Source organism: Protomyctophum parallelum (genome assembly GCF_964188405.1).
Source record: "Protomyctophum parallelum genome assembly, chromosome: 2".
NCBI lineage: Eukaryota > Metazoa > Chordata > Actinopteri > Myctophiformes > Myctophidae > Protomyctophum > Protomyctophum parallelum.
The window spans coordinates 56,224,242-56,244,637 of record NC_139699.1 but is presented as its reverse complement, the minus strand read 5'-3'; the positions used below and the strand labels follow the sequence as shown (position 1 = coordinate 56,244,637).

The following is a 20,396-nucleotide window of genomic DNA, read 5'->3' as shown; positions in this document are numbered from 1 at the left end:
CCAATTTGCGGGAGAACCTTATTCTCCCCCAGCTGTTCCATTCCTTCAAAGCGCTCCTCCTCTCCGTTATAGCCCTGCCGTTTGGGGCAGAGGGAAGAAACACCTCCGGAAGCCATCATCAAGGCATGATGTTGTTGTCAGTGGTGGAAGAAAGTAACTAAATATATTTAATCAAGTGCTGTACTTTTTTTTATTTGAGAATTTGATACTGTATATAGTAACTAGCAAATTGGCATAGTGTCTATTTGACGTCATGATGGTGTACGATGGGTGTGATGTTTGAGTGGTGCAACCACTCCAAGGAACAGCAATGTCCGTGACTATGTGACTATGTCCGCGTTAAGCTATGTGACTATATGAGCACCAGTATATGACTATGAGTACCAGTAGGGGCGCTGTTGTGCCAGAAACAGAGAGAGAGAGATATAGTGCTGCACTGTTGCCTGCGAGAGAATGAGAGAGAGGGGTGGTGGGGGGTTGGGGGAGTTGCACCACTCAGTTCACACGGGTGTGATTTCTTTAACCCATTCTGACCTGAGATCAGATTCATACGAGGTTTCCCACTGGACACACACTGGTCTGATGAACCCATTCTGACCTGAGATCAGATTAAAAAAAAATGTCAGTCGTTCTTCGATTCTTCAAAAATAGCAGACCTACAAGCTCATAGCGCGCCACTCGGTGGCGCGCTATGAGCTTGTAGATCTGCTATTTTTCCAATAGCTAAAGCATAACATGATGCCGACACCAAAATGGGTCCCCCGGTCAGAATGGGTTAAGAGAATTTGCATTTCTTGATACTGTATACTGTATATTTCTACTTTGCTTACGTCACAGAGGCAAATCTTGCAGTACTATTGTTGTACTATTTGTCTCCCACCGCATTCGTTTGAGAGCTTTAGCTACAAAATTACTTTGTAGTTTTGGAAAGCGTGACACTAAAATTACTACTGAAAGTACAATTTTGAACGCCACATTTGTACTTGTAACAGAGCATTTTCTATACGATCTGCGTATAAATCTCCTCCCACCACTGTGTGTTCTGAGGTGCACGCCGTGAGCTGTGTGCCCGCCATTGTCAGTGGCGTGCACAGACATTTAGAGGGGCAGGTGCTCAAGCGCATTTTGGGGCGGGAACCCATTTTGGTGCTATTGAAAAATAGCAGATCTGCTATTTTTCTTTAATCGAAGAACCGCACTGACATATAGAAACATAGCTTTAGATTGTGTGGGGGCCTAAATAATATAGTAGAAGCGTTTTTTTTTATCAAGATTTCATCAATGGTCCACACACTACAATTCTTTTTTTTTTTTTAAGAGCAAAATTGCCAAAAGGGCAGGGGGTGCTCTAGCACCCCCTAGTGTCTATCTGTGCACGCCACTGGCCATTGTTTTCGGGAGGGTTCAGCTGATCCTTGTCAGAGCAGAGCGGAGAGAGCAGAAACAGCGTCTCTCTTTAAATCACGAGGAAATAACGAGCGTTGTCGCGGCTAATAAAAAGCGGCCATATAGCGTACCCGGGCGCTAACAAAAACGCCCGCCCGCGCATCCCGACAGGACCCCCGACCGCTGCTGGGTCGTTGACCCACAGCTTGGCAAATGGGGTCATAGACGTGCCCAGGCACGACTGACCCCATTTAGTCACGCTTCGGGTCAGTATTTGATCGCACCAAGTACAGTATAAGGATGTTTAGATGAGGAGGAGGACTCAGGGGTAACAGGTACAGTACGGCCGCCCCTTTTCCATCTCGCCCCACTATAGCTGTAAATAGCAGACATAATTCATGCTGGTGATTATGTAAAAGGCATTATCATATTAATGTATAGTTGTTGAGTTCACCCTGTATATCCATGGGCATAATAGCATGATGGTGCAATTACAAAACGTGATTGAACGCCTATCCATCTCACTATATATAGATCATGAATGTCTAATCTTAACCCTGATACCAACCTGAATATTTTACTAATTGTAGGCCTATCCCTAAAAATATTGTTGTTTTTTTTTTAAACATAAAATCACCATTTTCCTTTTTGTCTATTCCTGAAATTCCACTATAGTAACACAGTATACATTATAATACTAGCAAGGCACGCACACACACACACACACACACACACACACACACACACACACACACACACACACACACACACACACACACACACACACACACACACACACACACACACACACACACACAGCGCCCTCCCGTCCTTTGTCTTCCCAGGGCGAGCGCTCCTTGGTTCCACATGAGCACTCTGTGGCTGTGACTAATTCAATCAAGCCCCGTGCCCTCTGCTACCTGTTCGCCGTGGCAAGGTTGGCGCACGGGAAACGGCGCAGAGGAGAGGAGAGGAGACGAGAGACCAGAGAAAAGGACACTATAGCGAGGAGAGGAGAGGAGAGGAGAGCGGAACGGCGTGGAGGGGATGTGGGGTGTGGAGTGCGTGGATAACGTAGCCAGGCCACGATCACTCGCTCCACTCAGATTAGTGCCGCGTGATTCTTGCCAAAATGTGAATCTCGATTTTCCTTCACAAGAATTGAGATCACGATTCGCACACAAATCAAAAATGTTCCATGAAAATATCAAACAAAAAAACACAAGAGTAACTGAAGCCCACCACACAGCCGCCTCCATTATTTTCAATGAACCTATCGCACACCGGCTGCGTCCGACGCGCGGTCACGCCTCGCCTGCCGCGCCGATGCGCCGCTGTTCTATTTTCCAGGCGTTGCCGCGCGGCCTCCACCCGGCTATCCGTGGGCGTGGCAATGGAATATAGTCAACAAAACTCCCCAGCCGCGTGGTAGCGCGCCGCGTCCTGTTGGTGTCGCCGTGCGGCTATGGCGCGCGGCAATACTGTGCCGCGGCGGTCGCAGACGGTGTGTGTCGGGCTTCAATTGGACAGCCAACTAGTGCTGCACGAGTCTTCACCGTTCTTCACATAATGAAATTGCATATAGGTGTCTGAATCTATTCTAGGTCTAATTTTGATTATTTGTGCAGCAAATACTTTGCAGGGGTGGACTGGCCACAGGACGTACCAGCCATATGCCCAGTGGGCCGAGCCTCTGGTGGGCCGGTCTGGGCCAAATGTTAAATTAGCTGTCTGTTGGTTGCGTATAATTTATGTTGTACTGCAAATGTGGTGCATGGTGTTATAAGGGCTTGTATTTCAACTATTTGTACGGGCCTGGACCTGAAAAGTCAGTAGAGTTACATTGTGGTGGGCCAGTCTGGGCCAAATTCCGTGAAAATATCCAGGGCCGAATTTATGTCTCTGCTATACTTTGAAATATTATGTATTCAAATGTCTTCATGCATCGTTGCTGTCAGGCAGACTTAAACCAGCGTCTCTACAAGCTCGAAACACGGCATGAGGCGGCGCGTTTTGAGCTGGTCGATCTGCTATACTTTTGCCGTTTTTGAACGTTTCATCTTGAAAACACCAATCAGAGTGGAGTGAACATGTGACTGATCGGTGCTGCGTTGAGTTGATCTAATGTTCACCTGGTGAATTCCTCTCCATCCGTTTCTTTCAGCCATGACGCCGCTGAAGAGCTAAGATCAACGGAATAAAGGTGAGCATTGTTGCATGTGTTGTATCAACATACTGTACACATACTGTATGTACAGTATATAGGCCTATACTGGAATGTTCTATGTATCCACCATGCACACACCAAACCTTATTATGCAGCCTGCTAGTGCTAGTTCTCAAAGTGGGGTCCTTGAGCTGAATTAGTTAATCTAAATTAATATCAGTTTAACCATTATGGGGGTGGGGTGGGGGGGGTATATTAATTTGGGGGTCCCTGACATTAAAACTTTTGGGAAGCACTGCTGCAGCCCTCCTGGTGCTTCTATTCTATTTGTAACTGTAAAGGCCCAATAAGGCGGGCCATGAAAAAGGCACTCATTTGGATTCTCCATTCTCAGTTTGCTTTGGGGGACTCCTGTCATATATATACGGTAAGCACCAAAGGTGAGATGATATGACACAATGGCAGGAAAGGAAGAGTAGCATGATAATGTAAGAAACATTAAATAATCATCGTCCTCCTTGTGCTTGTGCCGAAAAAACCTTCACCTCCACCTGCTACAGCAGGGGTGGGGCAACTGGCGGCCCGGGGGCCACATGCGGCCCCCCACCTTCACTTAATGTGGCCCTCAGGTTAATGTCAGCATACTGATATAATATTGGTTCCAGCTGTTTACAATTCCACATGCAAACATGACCCGCTTTAATTACTTCAGTCTGTGTCACACACACACTACAGTATATGTTTATAGCAGGTACGTGTAACCATGCATAACGTGAATCAAACTAATCAATTTAATATGTTAATGTTGGGCAGAAACCCAAGCTCCTATCTCCATATTCAAACTCCGATCATACTACGATCACAAGCTCGAAGCCTCCTGCTGAAGACCCCTGGTGTAAACAGTATGATATCAACAAAAAGAACCTTACCTCCTCTGATATCAATATGTCTGGTTCATAGTGTTGTGTCGGTCATGAACGAATGGCTCAAATGAACCGGTTCTTTTTGGTGAACGAAATGAACTATAGATCACTTCCCGAAAAGAAGATCTGTTCAGTTGCAATTGTGATTTTTATTTAAAATAAAATCACCATTACTCTTTCCTCATTGCACGGGCTTGAGGGCGGGGCCGTGCTCTCCCGCAGAAACTTTTTTTATTAAAGAATTTTTAGATTTTTCTTTACAACATAGTCATTTCAAAGCTATTATTCACATATATCCCCCCCCCCCCCACATCCCCATGGCAGCACAAATACAAAACAAAATCTTCGAGGAAATGTCCATAAATATGTAGAACAAATTAAAAATAATAATAACAAAAAAAAACACATTACATACAGTTAAACAAACAAATGCACAATGTCCATCACAGTTCCCTAACCCCCACCCTACAGCTGACTACTATACTGACTGACTGATTGAGAAGAGGAAGCGATTATCATTCTTACGAGCTCAAAGGCGTTGCTTCATGCCGCGTTTTGAGCTTGCAGATATATTTCTGATGCTTCTGAAGCATGTGGCGTGATCAAGTAGGGCATTTAAGTTCCAAAGAAAACACCCACAAAAATAATTGTAGTGGCATTTGTTTCCAAAAAATAATGTTCCAAGATGTCTAGTAGCCACATCCGCCAGTTTGACACAGGTTTGAGATGACACGTAATGCACAGGTAGAAACTGGAACACAGTAGCCTACTCACAGACAGACTCCACAAGGCAGCGATGATGTCGGCAATTGCGTTTAGTGAAAGAATGTTGCAGTACAGGAAATACGAAAAAATAAAATAAAGTACAAAACACAGAATTGTCTTTGTTATGGTGTCTGGTGATACAGGTTACAAAATAAGAAGAAAAACACCCGAGAATCACGATCAAAACTGTAGAGTTCCACGAGTCAAACTAGCGTCTCAAATCCCTCTTTTCCTCATGTTGCGTAACCAAACTAATTCCCCTCCTCAGCTGCGCATCATAAACATTAAATCAAACTTCAGGGGGCGCTCTTTACCAACTGCCAAAAGTTATGTCTAAGCATGTAAAGCTGAACACCATTAAACATAAATGCAATAAGGCAAAATAAAAATATGAATTACACATTATAACCACTTTGGCTCTTACAATAATATAAGAGGTTTCTGCCTGACAGCACCGATTTCCAAAGGCCCATCATTCCACCAGAGTTGGGACAATGTTTAAGGCAGCACTGTGTGTGGACATGTTTCAGTCTGGTGCCCTTTACAATGGGAACCTTTATTGTTGCTTCCAGTCTGCCAGCTGGCTCCTCTGTGTTAGAACGATAACACCACAGTCTATTTAACATCACAGGCCTTCGAATTCCCTTTGCATCACTGAACACTGCAGACATGTATGTAACTGTTTATGTAACATCTAGGATGGTTTCATAGGGCTGGCAAATATATATTCCATTACTCTCAGGTCTACTGCACAAAAGTTACAATATTAAAGTGTACACACGTTATCTTAGGACTACCCCATAATTACCTATGGCAGTGTTTCTCAAAGTGGGGTCCAGGGACCCCACAGGGGTCCTTGAGTGGGTTCCAGGGGGTCCCCAGTTAAATGTGTTAATATAGCATCAAAATCAGAACAACAGATCAACACAAATCTAGTATGGGGGTTCCGTGGCACAGAATATTTTCAGATGGGGGACAGATATTATTCATTCGGGGGTCCTTATTGACCTGAAGAAGTTTGAGAACCACTGTTCTATGGAGACATTAGCAGTAACCTAAAAAGTTTAAACGGTAGAAAAGGAAAAGGAGCAGTCTCAGGCTGGTACATATGCAGTTTACCGGGTGAACGGTTCACAGAGATTATATGACCACGGACAGATACGGCAAACACAGTCTGTCACGTTGAGCCAAAGGGTATAGGACCCACATGCAGGACGAGAGAGTCACCGAATAGCAGTCCAATTGCAGGAGGTTTATTACCAAAATTCAAGAGCAGGCAGTTCAGTTGGAGTTCAGTTCACTAAGAGCAAAAACACTATAGTGACATACAACAGTTCAGACATGGAACTGAAAAAACAGGGGAGTATACAGGGTTAACAGAATACAGGTGAATCTAACAGACAATCAAGACTAACAGGACACAGGTGGAACAAACTAATAATCACAGGTGGTGAGACAAGACAGGTAACACAGGAAATAATAATCTACAAAATGAAAGTACAACAGTGTAAAGTAAAATTCACTGCAAACAAAGGAATAAGGAAGGCAACAATACCACAGAATCAAGGAACACAACTAAAGTACAGTAAAAACACTAACTATGACTAGAAAACATGCAAGGAACACGTGAAAAACACAGAACACGCCACAGATTGTGACAATGGACGCGTTTCGGCATCAAGGAAGGCTTGACACTGCAGGCTCTAATTTATCTTTCTTACTGTAAAAGTGTAAACGCACACAGGTGTGCGCGCAAGCACACACACACACACACACACATATGGGTGGTACAGTACATCACGTGGTCTGACTGAAAACAGTTTGAAAGCGTTCGCGATGGGCTACGGCGCTAGCAACAACAAGTGGCTACTAGGTCAGGCTAGTGTTTTTGACGGTACATTTAGCGTCTTATTGGCTATAAATGTAATTGAAAAAACTCAAAACTCTTAGTTAGAATGCAATTGAGGTTGGCGTGGGGTTTTTTTAGGGGAACTGCAGCACAAGCGCAAATTTCGGACTCGAGTCCCACGTTCCCCCGGTCACCAACAACCCCGTCTGCCCGCTCTGAGTAGAGCCCTGCGCGACTACTGTTCTCTTCCCATTCTTTCTTCCCCTCTCATGTACACCCCACTGTAATACCGTAGTTAGTTACCACAACATTGTTCAAGTGAACTATAGTGTGTTTGTTTGTATTCATTGTAATAATCAATATGGCTATGATGAATTATCGGCCTGGTTGTCCGAGCCGAGTTGAGGCATATAGTCTCGCGTTGCGGCCGAGATCATGAGCCTCTCTGGGGGAGGGGGGCTCTCTTTCTCTCTCTCTCTCTCTCACACACACACACACACACACACACACACACACACAGCCCAGGTTGTCCGCGGCCTCAGAATGCCTCTCTCTCTTCAGTGTGTGTGTGTGTGTGTGTACGTGTGTGTGTACACACATGCCCAGTTCACTGCGTGCTGTGTGTGTGCTATGAGCACTGCAGCCTGCATGACCAGAAGACTATAGGCTCAGTGCGCCGGCGGTGAGAGGGGGCATCTGAGACGGGCTAGACTACATGCGCGGCGATAAATCATCATAGCGATATTGATTATTACAATGAATAAGCATAAACACACGTATACTTGAACAATGTCGTGTGTGGTACATAGGATATTTGAAGACTGATATGCATTTTAGCCCGGTGCAGTGCCGCTATACTCAACCTGTGAGCAGGGCTCCGCAGCAGGCTGAACCTTAGCCGTGGTTGAGGGCATGTCAGCTGGGCGCGAGAGAGAGAGCTAGATGGCCGGGGCAATGGGACTCGAGTGCGAAATTGCGATTATGCAACAGTTACCCTAAAACAAAAAACACGTCAACTCAATGTCATTGTAACTAACTTTTTTTGAATGAGACTATCACCCAGTATGAAGCTAAATGTGACACCAAAATAGTAGCATAAGTTGCTATGCTACTTACTGCCACCGAGCCCGGCGAGCCGCGCATAGAAGTCGATGGGGAAAGCTCATCGGCGCTATGACGTCATCATCATGATAGCATTGTCTGATAGCCGTTCTTATCTCCCGAGGGACGTTGGCCCTTTAAGCAGTATATTGTCGCGGGTAGAAACCTCTTATCTCCATATTTTAACCTTTTGTGCGTTGATTCTTGTAAATTAACGCTCTGATCACACTACAGCGACACAAAGGCATGAAAAGTACCAGTTCCACAATCGTGTAGATCTGCTACTTTCGACGCGTTCTGAATTTGAAGCCTGTTATGTAACAGTTTTGTACATATGAGGTTTCTATCCGACTGCAGCTGTACAGGCAGAGTGCAGCAGGTGACTAATAGTGCATTGGCGTAATGTAGCATGAAATACACCATCATTAGCACCAAATAAATGAGCGTAGTCGGATCGAGGCCTGACACAGATAGGTCATCCGACGTCTATTTTTGAGCGGCGCCTCCGCTACCAATACGCAGCTATGTGTGTCCCTGTATGCTTGTCGGTCTGTGTCTGTCCGAGCACGGACAGCTGCAACACCTAAAGTGGCCAGAATAGTACAGCACAGAGTAAAGGAAAGGAAATCTATAGTGTTTAACCCATTCTGAACGGGCACCCATTTTGGTGTTGGCATCATGTTATGCTTTAGCTATTGAAAAATAGCAGATCTACAAGCTCATATCGCGCCACCGAGTGGCGCGATACGAGCTTGTAGGTCTGCTATTTTTGAAAAATCGAAGAACGACTGACATTTTTAGAATCTGATCTCAGGTCAGATTGTCAGAATGGGTTAATCAGACCCAGTGTGTGTCCAGTGGAAACCTCGTATGAATCTGATCTCAGGTCAGAATGGGTTAAACCAGTAAGACGCCTGAGGGCGAGAAGCACGCATCCGCCTCGGTGACAGCAGACTGCTGGGCGAGCGCTGGCGCTTTGGCATGGGGGCCTGTTGAGAACTCTCACTCAATCGTCACTCACAATCCTGGGCACTCGTGACATCACTATGACATCATCAGGGATGATAGTAAAATCCCCATACATGGGGAAAGCCCCCATATATTGTGCCCAGGTCTCGTGACATCACTATGACATCATCAGGGGTGATAGTAAATCAGGGATCATATCATGGTAAATACGACATGCTGTCGCAATTAAGCCCATATATGGAGAGCCCTGATATTAAGCCCATATGTTAACTATGACATCTTGCAGGTTTTTTTTTCACTCAAGACGCCTGAGGGCGCCTGGTTGACAGCAGGCTGCTGGGCGAGCGCTGGCATCACCATGACATCACCCTTAGATCTTCATATATGGAGCTGACCTGTTCTGACATTCCATAGGTTGATCTGACCTCATCACACCCTGTACACTCAATAGACAATATGGCCAGTGCACGCGACCTTGAGCTTTAGGGCGAGGTCCACTGATCTGGAGGTCGCAGGCAGGGAAACGCTCCCCTGTCAGGTGAAAAGAAGCTACTTGGACTACTCATGCATAGAAGGAAGCATGAGGTCAGTCCGCTGCCCCCCCCCCCCCCCAGGTTGGCAGAGGAAGTGTAGCGCCCAGGATTACATTAGATAATTGACACTGGGTGAAAACATTGGTTGCAAAATCGTGGGATAGATTTTTAAATAAATGCGCGCCGGAACCCAAACCCCTCCATTATCTCGCTATATATCCTGTACACTGCATTGTTTTTTGTGTAACCTTCAGTATTTTAAATATGATCGCATCTGACCATATTGCAATAAGGGCTTCTATCCCTTCATCATCGTCAAAGCGTCTGGAAACAGTAGCCAAAAACATAAAATAAATGTATTTTTGCATTTTTACACTGCAAGACCCGTATATATTTCTACTTCTACAAAAAAGAGATTTCAACCTTACTACTACTTCAGCTTGTGTGGTACTGTACCTGGCCTTACTACAGTCACACGAGTGTTAAGAAGGCATTTGTAGAATCGGCCTCCGGTCTTAACGGGTTAAAGTTACCGTACCGGTATATATAAATAAAGAATGAAATGGGAGTGCTTAATTCTCCCACCACTGCTGTCGTGTTATAATGACGGTGTGTCAGGCGGTCCCGTGGGGGACCTTTAAATGGTTTCTCCAGAGGAGGAACCATTTAAAAGGACCAGCTCCATTCAAGACCGTGTGAAGCTCGGCGTTATCAGAGACATTGTTCGACAGCAGCGTTTCAATGCCCTTGATTTCGTACGAATCGCTCTCTGCTCGTTTGATCGCCCGGGTTGCTTCTCGTCTCGTTAAGGTAATCTTGTTCGGCAGTGGCAACACACTGAGGCACTTTGTCACTTGTTAGGGCCACGCACGCACACACACACACACACACACAGTTTCACGGTGTGCGCGCACTTCAGAAAGTTGCACATGAAAGACATGTCGCCGTTCAACACAAAACAACAACATAGCAATTTGCAGATTCCCCATCTGTGCAGAGCCACAGTATATTTACATTTCCTGCTGCTGCTGCTTGTTAGGAATTCTCCTCATCTGCACAACTTAATTGTCTTTGATAACCTCACACCTTGTAGAGACAATAAACACGGCAATATGGGATTCACAAAAACACTGTTAAGCGCTTGTGTCAACAACATGGGAGCTGGCTGTAAACATTGTATGGGGGATGTTATTGGCTGCTGCGATTGAAGCTTCAGTGCGAAGGGTTCGGAGACACATGGGCGCTGACGGAAGCTTTGCTAGTACGTGCGAAGGGTTTAGAGAGACCTGGAACACTTTCAAGAAAACAAATAGCAGATGTACAAGCTCACACTCACAGCACGGCACGACAATGAGCTTACACGAGAGGGTGTCCCTTTCCGTCATTAATGCACACCTGCGTTGCTGCAATAACGAGCTGATAGGCGAGTTGCGTAAGCAGCGTAGAAGTGCATTAGTGATGAATGTGTCATTCAAGGCATTGCTGTATGTCCTCAGTCATGAATAATACATGTCATCATGCCACCCAGCGCCCACGGGCACACGGAGCAGCGTTGTGTAGTGTTTTAGTTGTCAGTAGAGGTGATGTTATTGTGTGTCAGACTGACAATAATTATTTAATCCAGAATTGGATGTCTGTCTGTCTGTCTGTCTGTCTGTCTGTCTGTCTGTCCCTTTTTATGCCAATAAATATCTGCTGTCGGGAAGAAACCACCTAAATCCAAAATGTTCATTTTTCATGGAAATGAAAAAAAAAACTTATATTTTGAAAACAAAGCAATACTGCCTCATCAAAGTTGGTGCTGTGATTTTATATATTGTCAATGACTTGCATGAGAGGGGAAGAGGTGGTGAGTCATGTGCTTTGGCAGACAGTTTGAGGGTCCAATGGAATTAAGAGCTTTTGTCCAAAGCGTTGTTCCAATGAAAAAAATCGAAAACAACGCAGAGACGTAAAGGGTGTTCACTTTATGCAAAAAAAGAAAAATCTAAAACCTCAGAAATGTAGTTAGGAGGTTTCCTCCCAACAGCAACAAAATTATACTTGTGTGGCACACACACACACACACACAATTTGTTTTGCCACTGCGCTGTTCTCACAAATTGGAAAGGTCAGCGCCTCACCAGAGACCGCACAAACCACACTAGCGCTCTGGTCCGTCCGTCCCTCTCTCTCTCTCTCGGGCTGGGCAGGCTTTTAAAATAGTTAGCAGAATGGGTTTTTCCCATTTTATATCTTTATTTCGTTCCCTTGTTATCTTCTTGGCCCCATCCTTTGAGAGGGCAGCTCTCTCTCTCTCTCTCTCTCTCTCTCTCTCTCTCTCTCTCTCTCTCTCTCTCTCTGAAACATGACAGAATAAACCCCGCTAAGCCGCCACCAACTGTAAAACATAACAATGAGATATATGCTGGAAGTGACATGCAGTCAAAGAGTATGGATATATATATATATATAGGGGTGTGAATTTAATCAATATTTCGAGTGCAGCCGTGAGGAAAGGGACATTATCTGCCACTAATTGCACCCACAGGGACTGTCCTTTCAGAAACCTTGTATGTCCATTTTTCAACAGTCCATGCTTTTTTTTTATTAACCATTTAACCCATTCTGAACGGGAATCCATTTTGGTGTCAGCATCATGTTATGCTTTAGCTATTTAAAAATAGCAGATCTACAAGCTCATATCGCGCCACCGAGTGGCGCGATACGAGCTTGTAGGTCTGCTATTTTTGAAAAATCGAAGAACGACTGACATTTTTTAGAATCTGATCTCAGGTCAGAATGGGTTGATCAGACCAGTGTGTGTCCAGCGGAAACCTCGTTATGAATCTGATCTCAGGTCAGAATGGGTTAAACCCATAGAGTATATAAATAACGGAGACGTCACCGAGAGGAAACACTGAAGCGGAATGGACATGGTGGCCCAAAGTAGGTACTCAGATTGAGGTGATCATACAAAACATCAACCTTTTAGGAGCTCAATAAAAAAGATCACACCCGTGTGAACTGAGTAGTGCAACTCCCCTCCTCTCTCCTCTCTCTCTCTCATAAGCAGGCAACAGTGCAGCACTAATACTATCTCTCTCTCTCTCTCTGTTTCTGGCACAACAGCACCCCTACTGGTACTCATAGTCATACTGGTGCTCGTGGCCACATGGTACAGGTAGGTGAACACGGACATTGCTGTTCCTTGGAGTGGTTGCACCGCTCAAAAATCCCTGCGACCGTTTCAGCGCTTGTGATGAAAACAAAAGTCAATCCTGTGTTTACCCCGGAAATGATTGGTTGTTACTTCCTGGCTCGTCAGCTTGGTGGCTCTTCAAAAGAAGAGCTCTGCGGCTAAAAAAGCGTGGCACTCTGAGTCAACCACTAGATGGGGCTGTTGGCCGTCAAAGAGTTTTAAATGTCTTAAACGCTGGAGAAAAAAAAAACGATGTTGCGCAAAAGTATAGTGAAAACCACCGATCCACAAGCGCGCAATGGTGTGACGTGTTGTGAAGTAGAAGATCTATATCTTCTATTTATTTTCTAAGTGGTTAAGTGTGTCTGTGGAGTTGTTTTAAATATTGAATGCAGAGCTCGTGACTAAAATAATAAGTACCAATGGATCCTTTGGCGGACAATCGTTCTGGTTTCCATTTCCTGACAGTATAGAGGTTTCCACCCGACAGCCTCTCTCTCTCTCTCTCTCTCTCTCTCTCTCTCTCTCTCTCTCTCTCTCTCTCTCTCTCTCTCTCTCTCTCTCTCTCTCTCTCTCTCTCTCTCTCTCTCTCTCTCTCTCTCTCTCCCTCCCTCTCCCTCTCTCCCTCTCCCTCTCCCTCTCCCTCTCCCTCTCCCTCTCTCTCTCTCATTGGAATTCACTGCCGGTCGTCCTCAGGTAGATGACCGAGGCCATCGCTGCCACTCTGCGTCTGGCTGAAATTTCTCAATTATTTTCATGACTGTAATTTGAATAATCACCTTCCTCTCGTTTGAGCAGTATCTCTGGCAGTATATTAGAAACGATGTTTCTGTGCAATGGTTAAGTATAGGCTACTTCTTTTTTTTTTTACTCATTTCAAGAGCACTGCAGGCATCAAAAACCTTTTTTTTTTATGGAAGTCTGGTCACAATGCTCACAGTGTGCCACCATGCCACACGTGAGCTTGTTGATCAGCTGTTATTTGTCACTGTTTTTAAAACATTTTTTAAATTATCATAAAAAAAATGAATGATTTTGGACATACATTTTGTACAATACTATCGTGTATGCTATATTGAATAATGAATAATGCTGTGGGGTGCAGTCTAACTATAACATAATATCCCATTCTGACCGGGCACCCATTTTGGTGTCAGCATCATGTTATGCTTTAGCTATTGAAAAATAGCAGATCTACAAGCTCATATCGCGCCACCGAGTGGCGCGATACGAGCTTGTAGGTCTGCTATTTTTTGAAAAATCGAAGAACGACTGACATTTTTTAGAATCTGATCTCAGGTCAGAATGGGTTCATCAGACCAGTGTGTGTCCGGTGGAAACCTCGTGTGAATCTGATCTCAGGTCAGAATGGGATATGCAATGAAATAATGAAAGCGTCTGGAGGGACATGTACACATGCTGTAAGTCACACGTAAACAAATGCATGGATAAGCCAAAGGCTTATGAAAACAAAGTGGCCCCACGCTGAAACGAGTTAATTAAATGCAATGACTTACGTTATTAAATAAGATATGCTGCAGCCGGCATAAATGGGCAAATCGATAGCAAAATGGCCACACAAATATTAGAATAATTGATCCGCTGTGATTCAGCAGAGGAGAGAGGGCTAGTGGGAATATATAACCCATTCTGACCTGAGATCAGATTCATACGAGGTTTCCGCCGGACACACACTGGTCCTGATGAACCCATTCTGACCTGAGATCAGATTCTAAAAATGTCAGTCGCTCTTCGATTTTTCAAAAATAGCAGACCTACAAGCTATGTATCGCGCCACTCGGTGGCGCGATACATAGCTTGTAGATCTGCTATTTTTAAATAGCTAAAGCATAACATGATGCTGACACCAAAATGGGTGCCCGTTCAGAATGGGTTAACCTCTCTGTCGGGTGGAAAAAACCTCATAATGTCCAAAACTGTAACTGTAACAAATCTGCTACTTTTGATGCTTTTGTGTGACACTGTAGCATGAACAAGTATAGGGCGTTAATTATGAAAAGAAAAAGATAAAGTTAGAATATGAGATAACAGGTTTCTGCCCGAAAACAATGATATGTTGTCTCTGTCTGGCGGAAACCTTGTATGTCCAAAATCGTTCAATTTTTAATCAAAGATTTCACTAAATATTGAAATAAAAAGTAGTGAAAATTGCAGATCATTGTGAGCTTGTAGATCAGCTATTGTGCGACACCTGATCAAGTGGGGCATTCATTTAAGGGGGAAAGAAATGTTGAAATATGGATCTATGAGGTTTCTGCCTGACAGCAGCGAATAATGCTCACATTGAAAACAGTAATGGTCAGGGGGGTATAGCGGTACTCAGAATTTGTACCTAAGTAAAAGTATAGCAATACCACAATTGTAAAATCATTCCGTGAAAGGCCTGTTAAAACACATTTTATTTCTAAATACAAGCACACAACACGTCATGATGTGACATGCTGTGAGCTTGTAAATTGGCTGTTTTCGAAAAGCGAAATATAAAATCAGGCTTAGGTTGTTAAAGGAGTAGTTCACCCAAAAGAAATGTGTAATTTTCAATTACACACTTGATAAAGCCTTGAATTCATGGAGTTTTTTTTTTTTTTTTTTTGCACTTTCTAAGCCAATAATTTGATGACCGGATCATATCAGTCAAAAGGAGACTTTGCCTTTATAAAACAAACATGGAAATAGTCTTAAGTGAAGTCTATTAAGTGAAGTACTGTAGGCCACTTATAGTTACGTTCCACCACTGTGTTAAGCAGTATAACGGTGAAGGTCAGTGGACGCTGTAGTGATCACGGATGTCCTCTCTTTGACATCCGTCCCGGGGCCGTCTCCCCGTTATTTTGGCTCCTTACAGCGGACGACGTTCGGCGCCCTCTGTCACCGTCCAGGCCACTCACATCGCACGCTGCTCGCTTTATGGCCACGGGTCCAATCAGGGCCATAATGAAAACAGGCTGTGACTGTCCGAGCCAGTAATAAAGAGATATTCACGCGCCGCCGACGCACCAAAGTGTGGGTTATTACAGTAAAGCCAATCATTGTTGACGCAATGAATTACAGATTCGGGACTCTTGGTGTGGGTCGTTGATGTATTGTGGTTGGTGGTGGTGGTGGTGATGAAATGGGACTTAGTAGAACGTTTTTTCTATTTGTTGTTTTTAATGGTACACACACACACACACACACACACACACACACACTACACTACAGTACACACACTCGCACAAGTACAGATGTGTCGCCCAGCCATATCGCACAAGACTTGGGAGTTATATTTACTGCTGTTTATTCAACGTCATGTTCTGAAAACACCATGCTGTAAAACACTGTAGAACTGACATACAGACAAGACAAAAAACTAAACTTTAACTTGGACGATGGACGTTCTTAAAATTACATTCACAATAAGGCTTACAAACAAATACAATATGACGACTTTGCCTGCTTGCACCAGGGGGGCAGTCAGACAGATATTTTGTGAAGCCTGAAACTCCTGAAAGTTCATATAATGGCCTGTTGTGGCGCTGTCACTGGACCCAAAAAAAACCCATAGCACCATAGAAGTCCATGTATTTGGGCCCAACTTCACCTAGACTGTATTACCTTAATAAACATGGTCATGAATACTTTCTGCTTCCAGTCACTAGTTTAAAGTCTCATTTCTAATGTCATAATATTCTTTTTGGAAAATTATGGTCCCATTTATAAAATAAATGACCATAAAGTCGCGTATGTTCTGAGGGGCGTGACTCGATCATAGACTGTAACGGTTTACAGTCTATGATCGGGAGTCCCCACCCACTCGAGTCAAAATAAAAACCAACAGAGAAGAAGGGGGGAAGTCCCGCCTCGTTGTCTGGGCAGCCAATGGCCAGCTGGGCCCAAACGGAGCCAGCCAATGGCCAGCTGGGCCCAAACGGATCTAGAAAGAGGGCGACTTACAGTGCAGGAATAACAGGCTTCATTTTACGTCCACAGAGCCGTGAGGATATATCCAAGTGGGCCTCCAAATAATTAGAAAAACACTATTAACCCATTCTGACTTTTTGGTGTGTGTGTGTGTGCGTGTGTGTGCATGTGTGTGTGTGCGCGCACTTGTGTGTCTGTGCGTGGCCAGTAGTTATTTCTTTTTATTATTTATCCCATTCTGACCTGAGATCAGATTCATACGAGGTTTCCACTGGACACACACTGGTCTGATGAACCCATTCTGACCTGAGATCAGATTCTAAAAATGTCAGTCGTTCTTCGATTTTTTTCAAAAAAATAGCAGACCTACAAGCTCGTAGCGCGCCACCGAGTGGCGCGCTACGAGCTTGTAGGTCTGCTATTTTTCAATAGCTAAAGCATAACATGATGCTAACACCAAAATGGGTGCCCGTTCAGAATGGGTTAAAACAAATAAAAAATCAACGCCCCAACCATTACAACAAATAAACGCGCCTTGTTTTGCCTCATTAACGGAGTACATTCTGAAAGGGAAATACTCGTCCACTGACTACCAGTATGTCCATTTAATGTCACTGTCTGAGAGAGACATTTTGAATAATGTAGAGCCAATTGAGGGCCAATTGTACACTCTCAGAGTTAAATGAACACTTAGGATTTCACGGTGCAGCATTGCACTGTAGGGAATGAACAACACTCCAATATCAGACATTATCAAAATTGATGGAGTGCCTCGAGAAATATCCACAGCCGCACATCAAAACCTCCAGGAGGAGGGGGGGAAATATCACGATTGTGTGTTTGTTTATTTTTATTCGTATTCTTTTCTTATTCTTATTTATTTATTCATTTTCCAAAAATGCTGTGACAACAGAACCAAACGCCCCCGGCCTCTGTGAAGCCCAGTCCCTCCCCTGTCGGTTACAGAAGCTTCCCCCAAAATAAACAGCAAGGTTCTGGGGCTTCCCTGCGTGGGGCTGTGCTGCTCTCATACTGTATTGCAGCAGAGTTTATGTACAATTTTGAGGCATTTGTACTTTACTTGTTCCAATTCCCAATACTTCACTTCTACTCCGTTGCATCTCGGAATCCAAATATTTGACTTCTACTCCACTACATTTATTTGAAAAATGTAGTTATAACTCTTTAGTTTTAGTTTAATTGTTATACATTAGAAAACTTGAAAGGGTTCATTCTGCGCACAATGAGTACTTTTACTTTTGGTACTTCAAGTACATTTTGATGCCAATACTTTTGTATACTTTCACTCATACAGGGAGGGAGGGAGGGAGGGACACACAGCCTGTCCATGCTCCAGCGAGACGTGTTTAGTTTTTTTCCCCCACCACTGCCTACTATTAGTGTTATACTTTGCTTTTTTGCTTTTTTTCCCCCAACTTAAAATGTATGAAATTTTCATGAACAACCAAAAATAAACAAAGACACAGTGGGATTCGTTGTGCGCGCACCCCCAGGCGCCATCGACCAAACATCCAATTTGTTTTTGTAAATTAACGCCCTACTTGATCATACCACAAAGTCTCAAAAGTAGCAGATCCACAAGCGTCCAACAGAGACGATCGGTCGTACTGTAAAGTGGGCCAGAGTGCACAGCGGGGTATATAACCTTGCGCACAATTGATCTGTTGACAATAAAAGGACAGAATACCCGTTTGTAAAAATGTATTGCCCTCTGTGTGGCTTTCACTGGCAGCTTTAGATGAGTTGGAGGTGCTTTGGGCTGCGGGGATGTTTACAGTAGTTTGATACCACTGGTGGTCGGGCGGCCTATCTTACTTTGTCATATACTTCAGTGTCACAAAGGCAGCAAAGAAATGCTGCTGTGAATTTGTGGATGTGAATTTTTCTTTAACCCATTTAGGCCTGAAGTCGAAATTTAAAAGAAGAAATAGCAGACCTACAAGCTCGTAGCGCGCCACTCGGTGGCGCGCTATGAGCTTGTAGATCTGCTTTTTTTTTTTTTTTTTTTTTTCAATAGCTAAATTACAACATAATGTTTAAAACACCAAAAGGGGTCCCCGCCCCAAAATGGGTGTGTCTTGTGTGTTTTACTGTATAAATACTGAACCAATGGAAAATATCAACAAGAGTTTGTGAGTAAATAACTACATCGGATCTTAGGATACTTTGGGACATACAAGGTTGATCCACCCGACATGCAGCAATGTGCGCGTGCGTGCGTGCGTGAATGCGTATGTGCGTGCGTGCGTGCGTGTGTGTTAAGCTAGGGCCGAGGGGTGTAAAGGAGTAAGGCTGCACACAATTGCGACTGCCCTATTATGAGGATTATCCCTGTAAACGAGGGATAATCCTGATTATCGTGATGATTATTGTAATCACCTAATCAGGAGGATTATTGATAACGATGCATTTTAGTGGTGAAAAAAGATGACTTCATAATATGTTTAGTGTCTCTGTTGCTCATTGTGCTTCTCGTCTTTTTGGTCAAAATTGTACGTAGTGGTCTCTGTGATTGTCTCGGTCCCCATCTTTTTTTTTTTTCTTTTTTTTTTACATTTCTTGTATGTCAATAAATCAATAACATGCGTCATGTACTAGGGGATGCATGGCAAAAACAGGGAGTCCACGCAAGAGTATAACGTTTTTTAATTATATTTATTATATTAAAGTGAATAAGAAGAATAGCAAAATAATGACGTGTGGGAGGTGAGGATAGCAGTTATCAGTAATGTCTGCAGTGTATGGATGTGTGGAGAGTGGTGTGTGCAGCAATACGCAGCTCCTGGACCACAGACAACCACACGTCCCAGAGTCTTCTCCCTTTCTGTCTCCAAAACGACGGAATGCACTTCCTATTGCAATCAGAACTGCAGGGCAGGACATACAGAGCCGAATAAAAGTCGGTTCGGTGCTGTAGATACTAGAGCCTACAATGGGACGTCGTAGGCACAAATATCACAAATATCTTCACAAAACCCTTTCAGAAAGGGGGGGGGGGGGGTCCACTGCCAAATATATGTCCATTTGGGGGTCCTTGACATGAACAAGTTTCAGAAGCACTGATGGCGTGTGGACTGTGACAACAAAGTGGTCACTTTTATTTCCTGGCTTCCAGACAGTTGTGTCTCCGTCTCCTCTGCGTCACGCTCACAATGATCATTGTAATATGCCTATACTTCCTGTGTGATCTGCATGGGAAATCCCGGCACTTCACTCTATTTATGGTCGGCCATTTGTTGAAATGTTAATGTCTCTCAGGCGAAGGAGCCCGCGCGCATTTATGAATATAGGCCCATAAGTTTTATAATTATACATTCATAGCGAGAATCTCCATGCTGTCCATTTTTGATCGTGCAGTAATGGTCTTTAAGAATGATAAAAGTCCGGCAGCTTGCCTCATTATCCACACTCTACTTCTCCAAGGTTATTCACACCTCTGTGGAGTGGAGAAGCATATCCGACTGTCTAAAGTTCCTTTGGCTACCGTTTTGTCTTCTGTAATTACTGCCATTGTTGTCATTTCCCTGACAATGTCGTGACGTTAACGGCTGGCTTGCGGCATTTCTCGCGTCGCTCTGCA

General features: G+C 44.0%; 1 protein-coding gene across 2 annotated transcripts in view; it reads left to right on the top strand.

Annotated features, from left to right (window-relative positions):
- cd276 (CD276 molecule) overlaps window positions 1-20,396 on the top strand; it is a 181,808-nt gene that overhangs the window by 151,259 nt on the left and 10,153 nt on the right. For both annotated transcript variants that reach the window (XM_083759870.1, XM_083759869.1), the window contains exon 7: window positions 3,551-3,589. In XM_083759870.1, coding sequence (XP_083615996.1) covers window positions 3,551-3,573 — 23 coding nt within the window. In that variant the 3' untranslated portion in view covers window positions 3,574-3,589. The remainder of the gene's footprint in view (window positions 1-3,550; window positions 3,590-20,396) is intronic.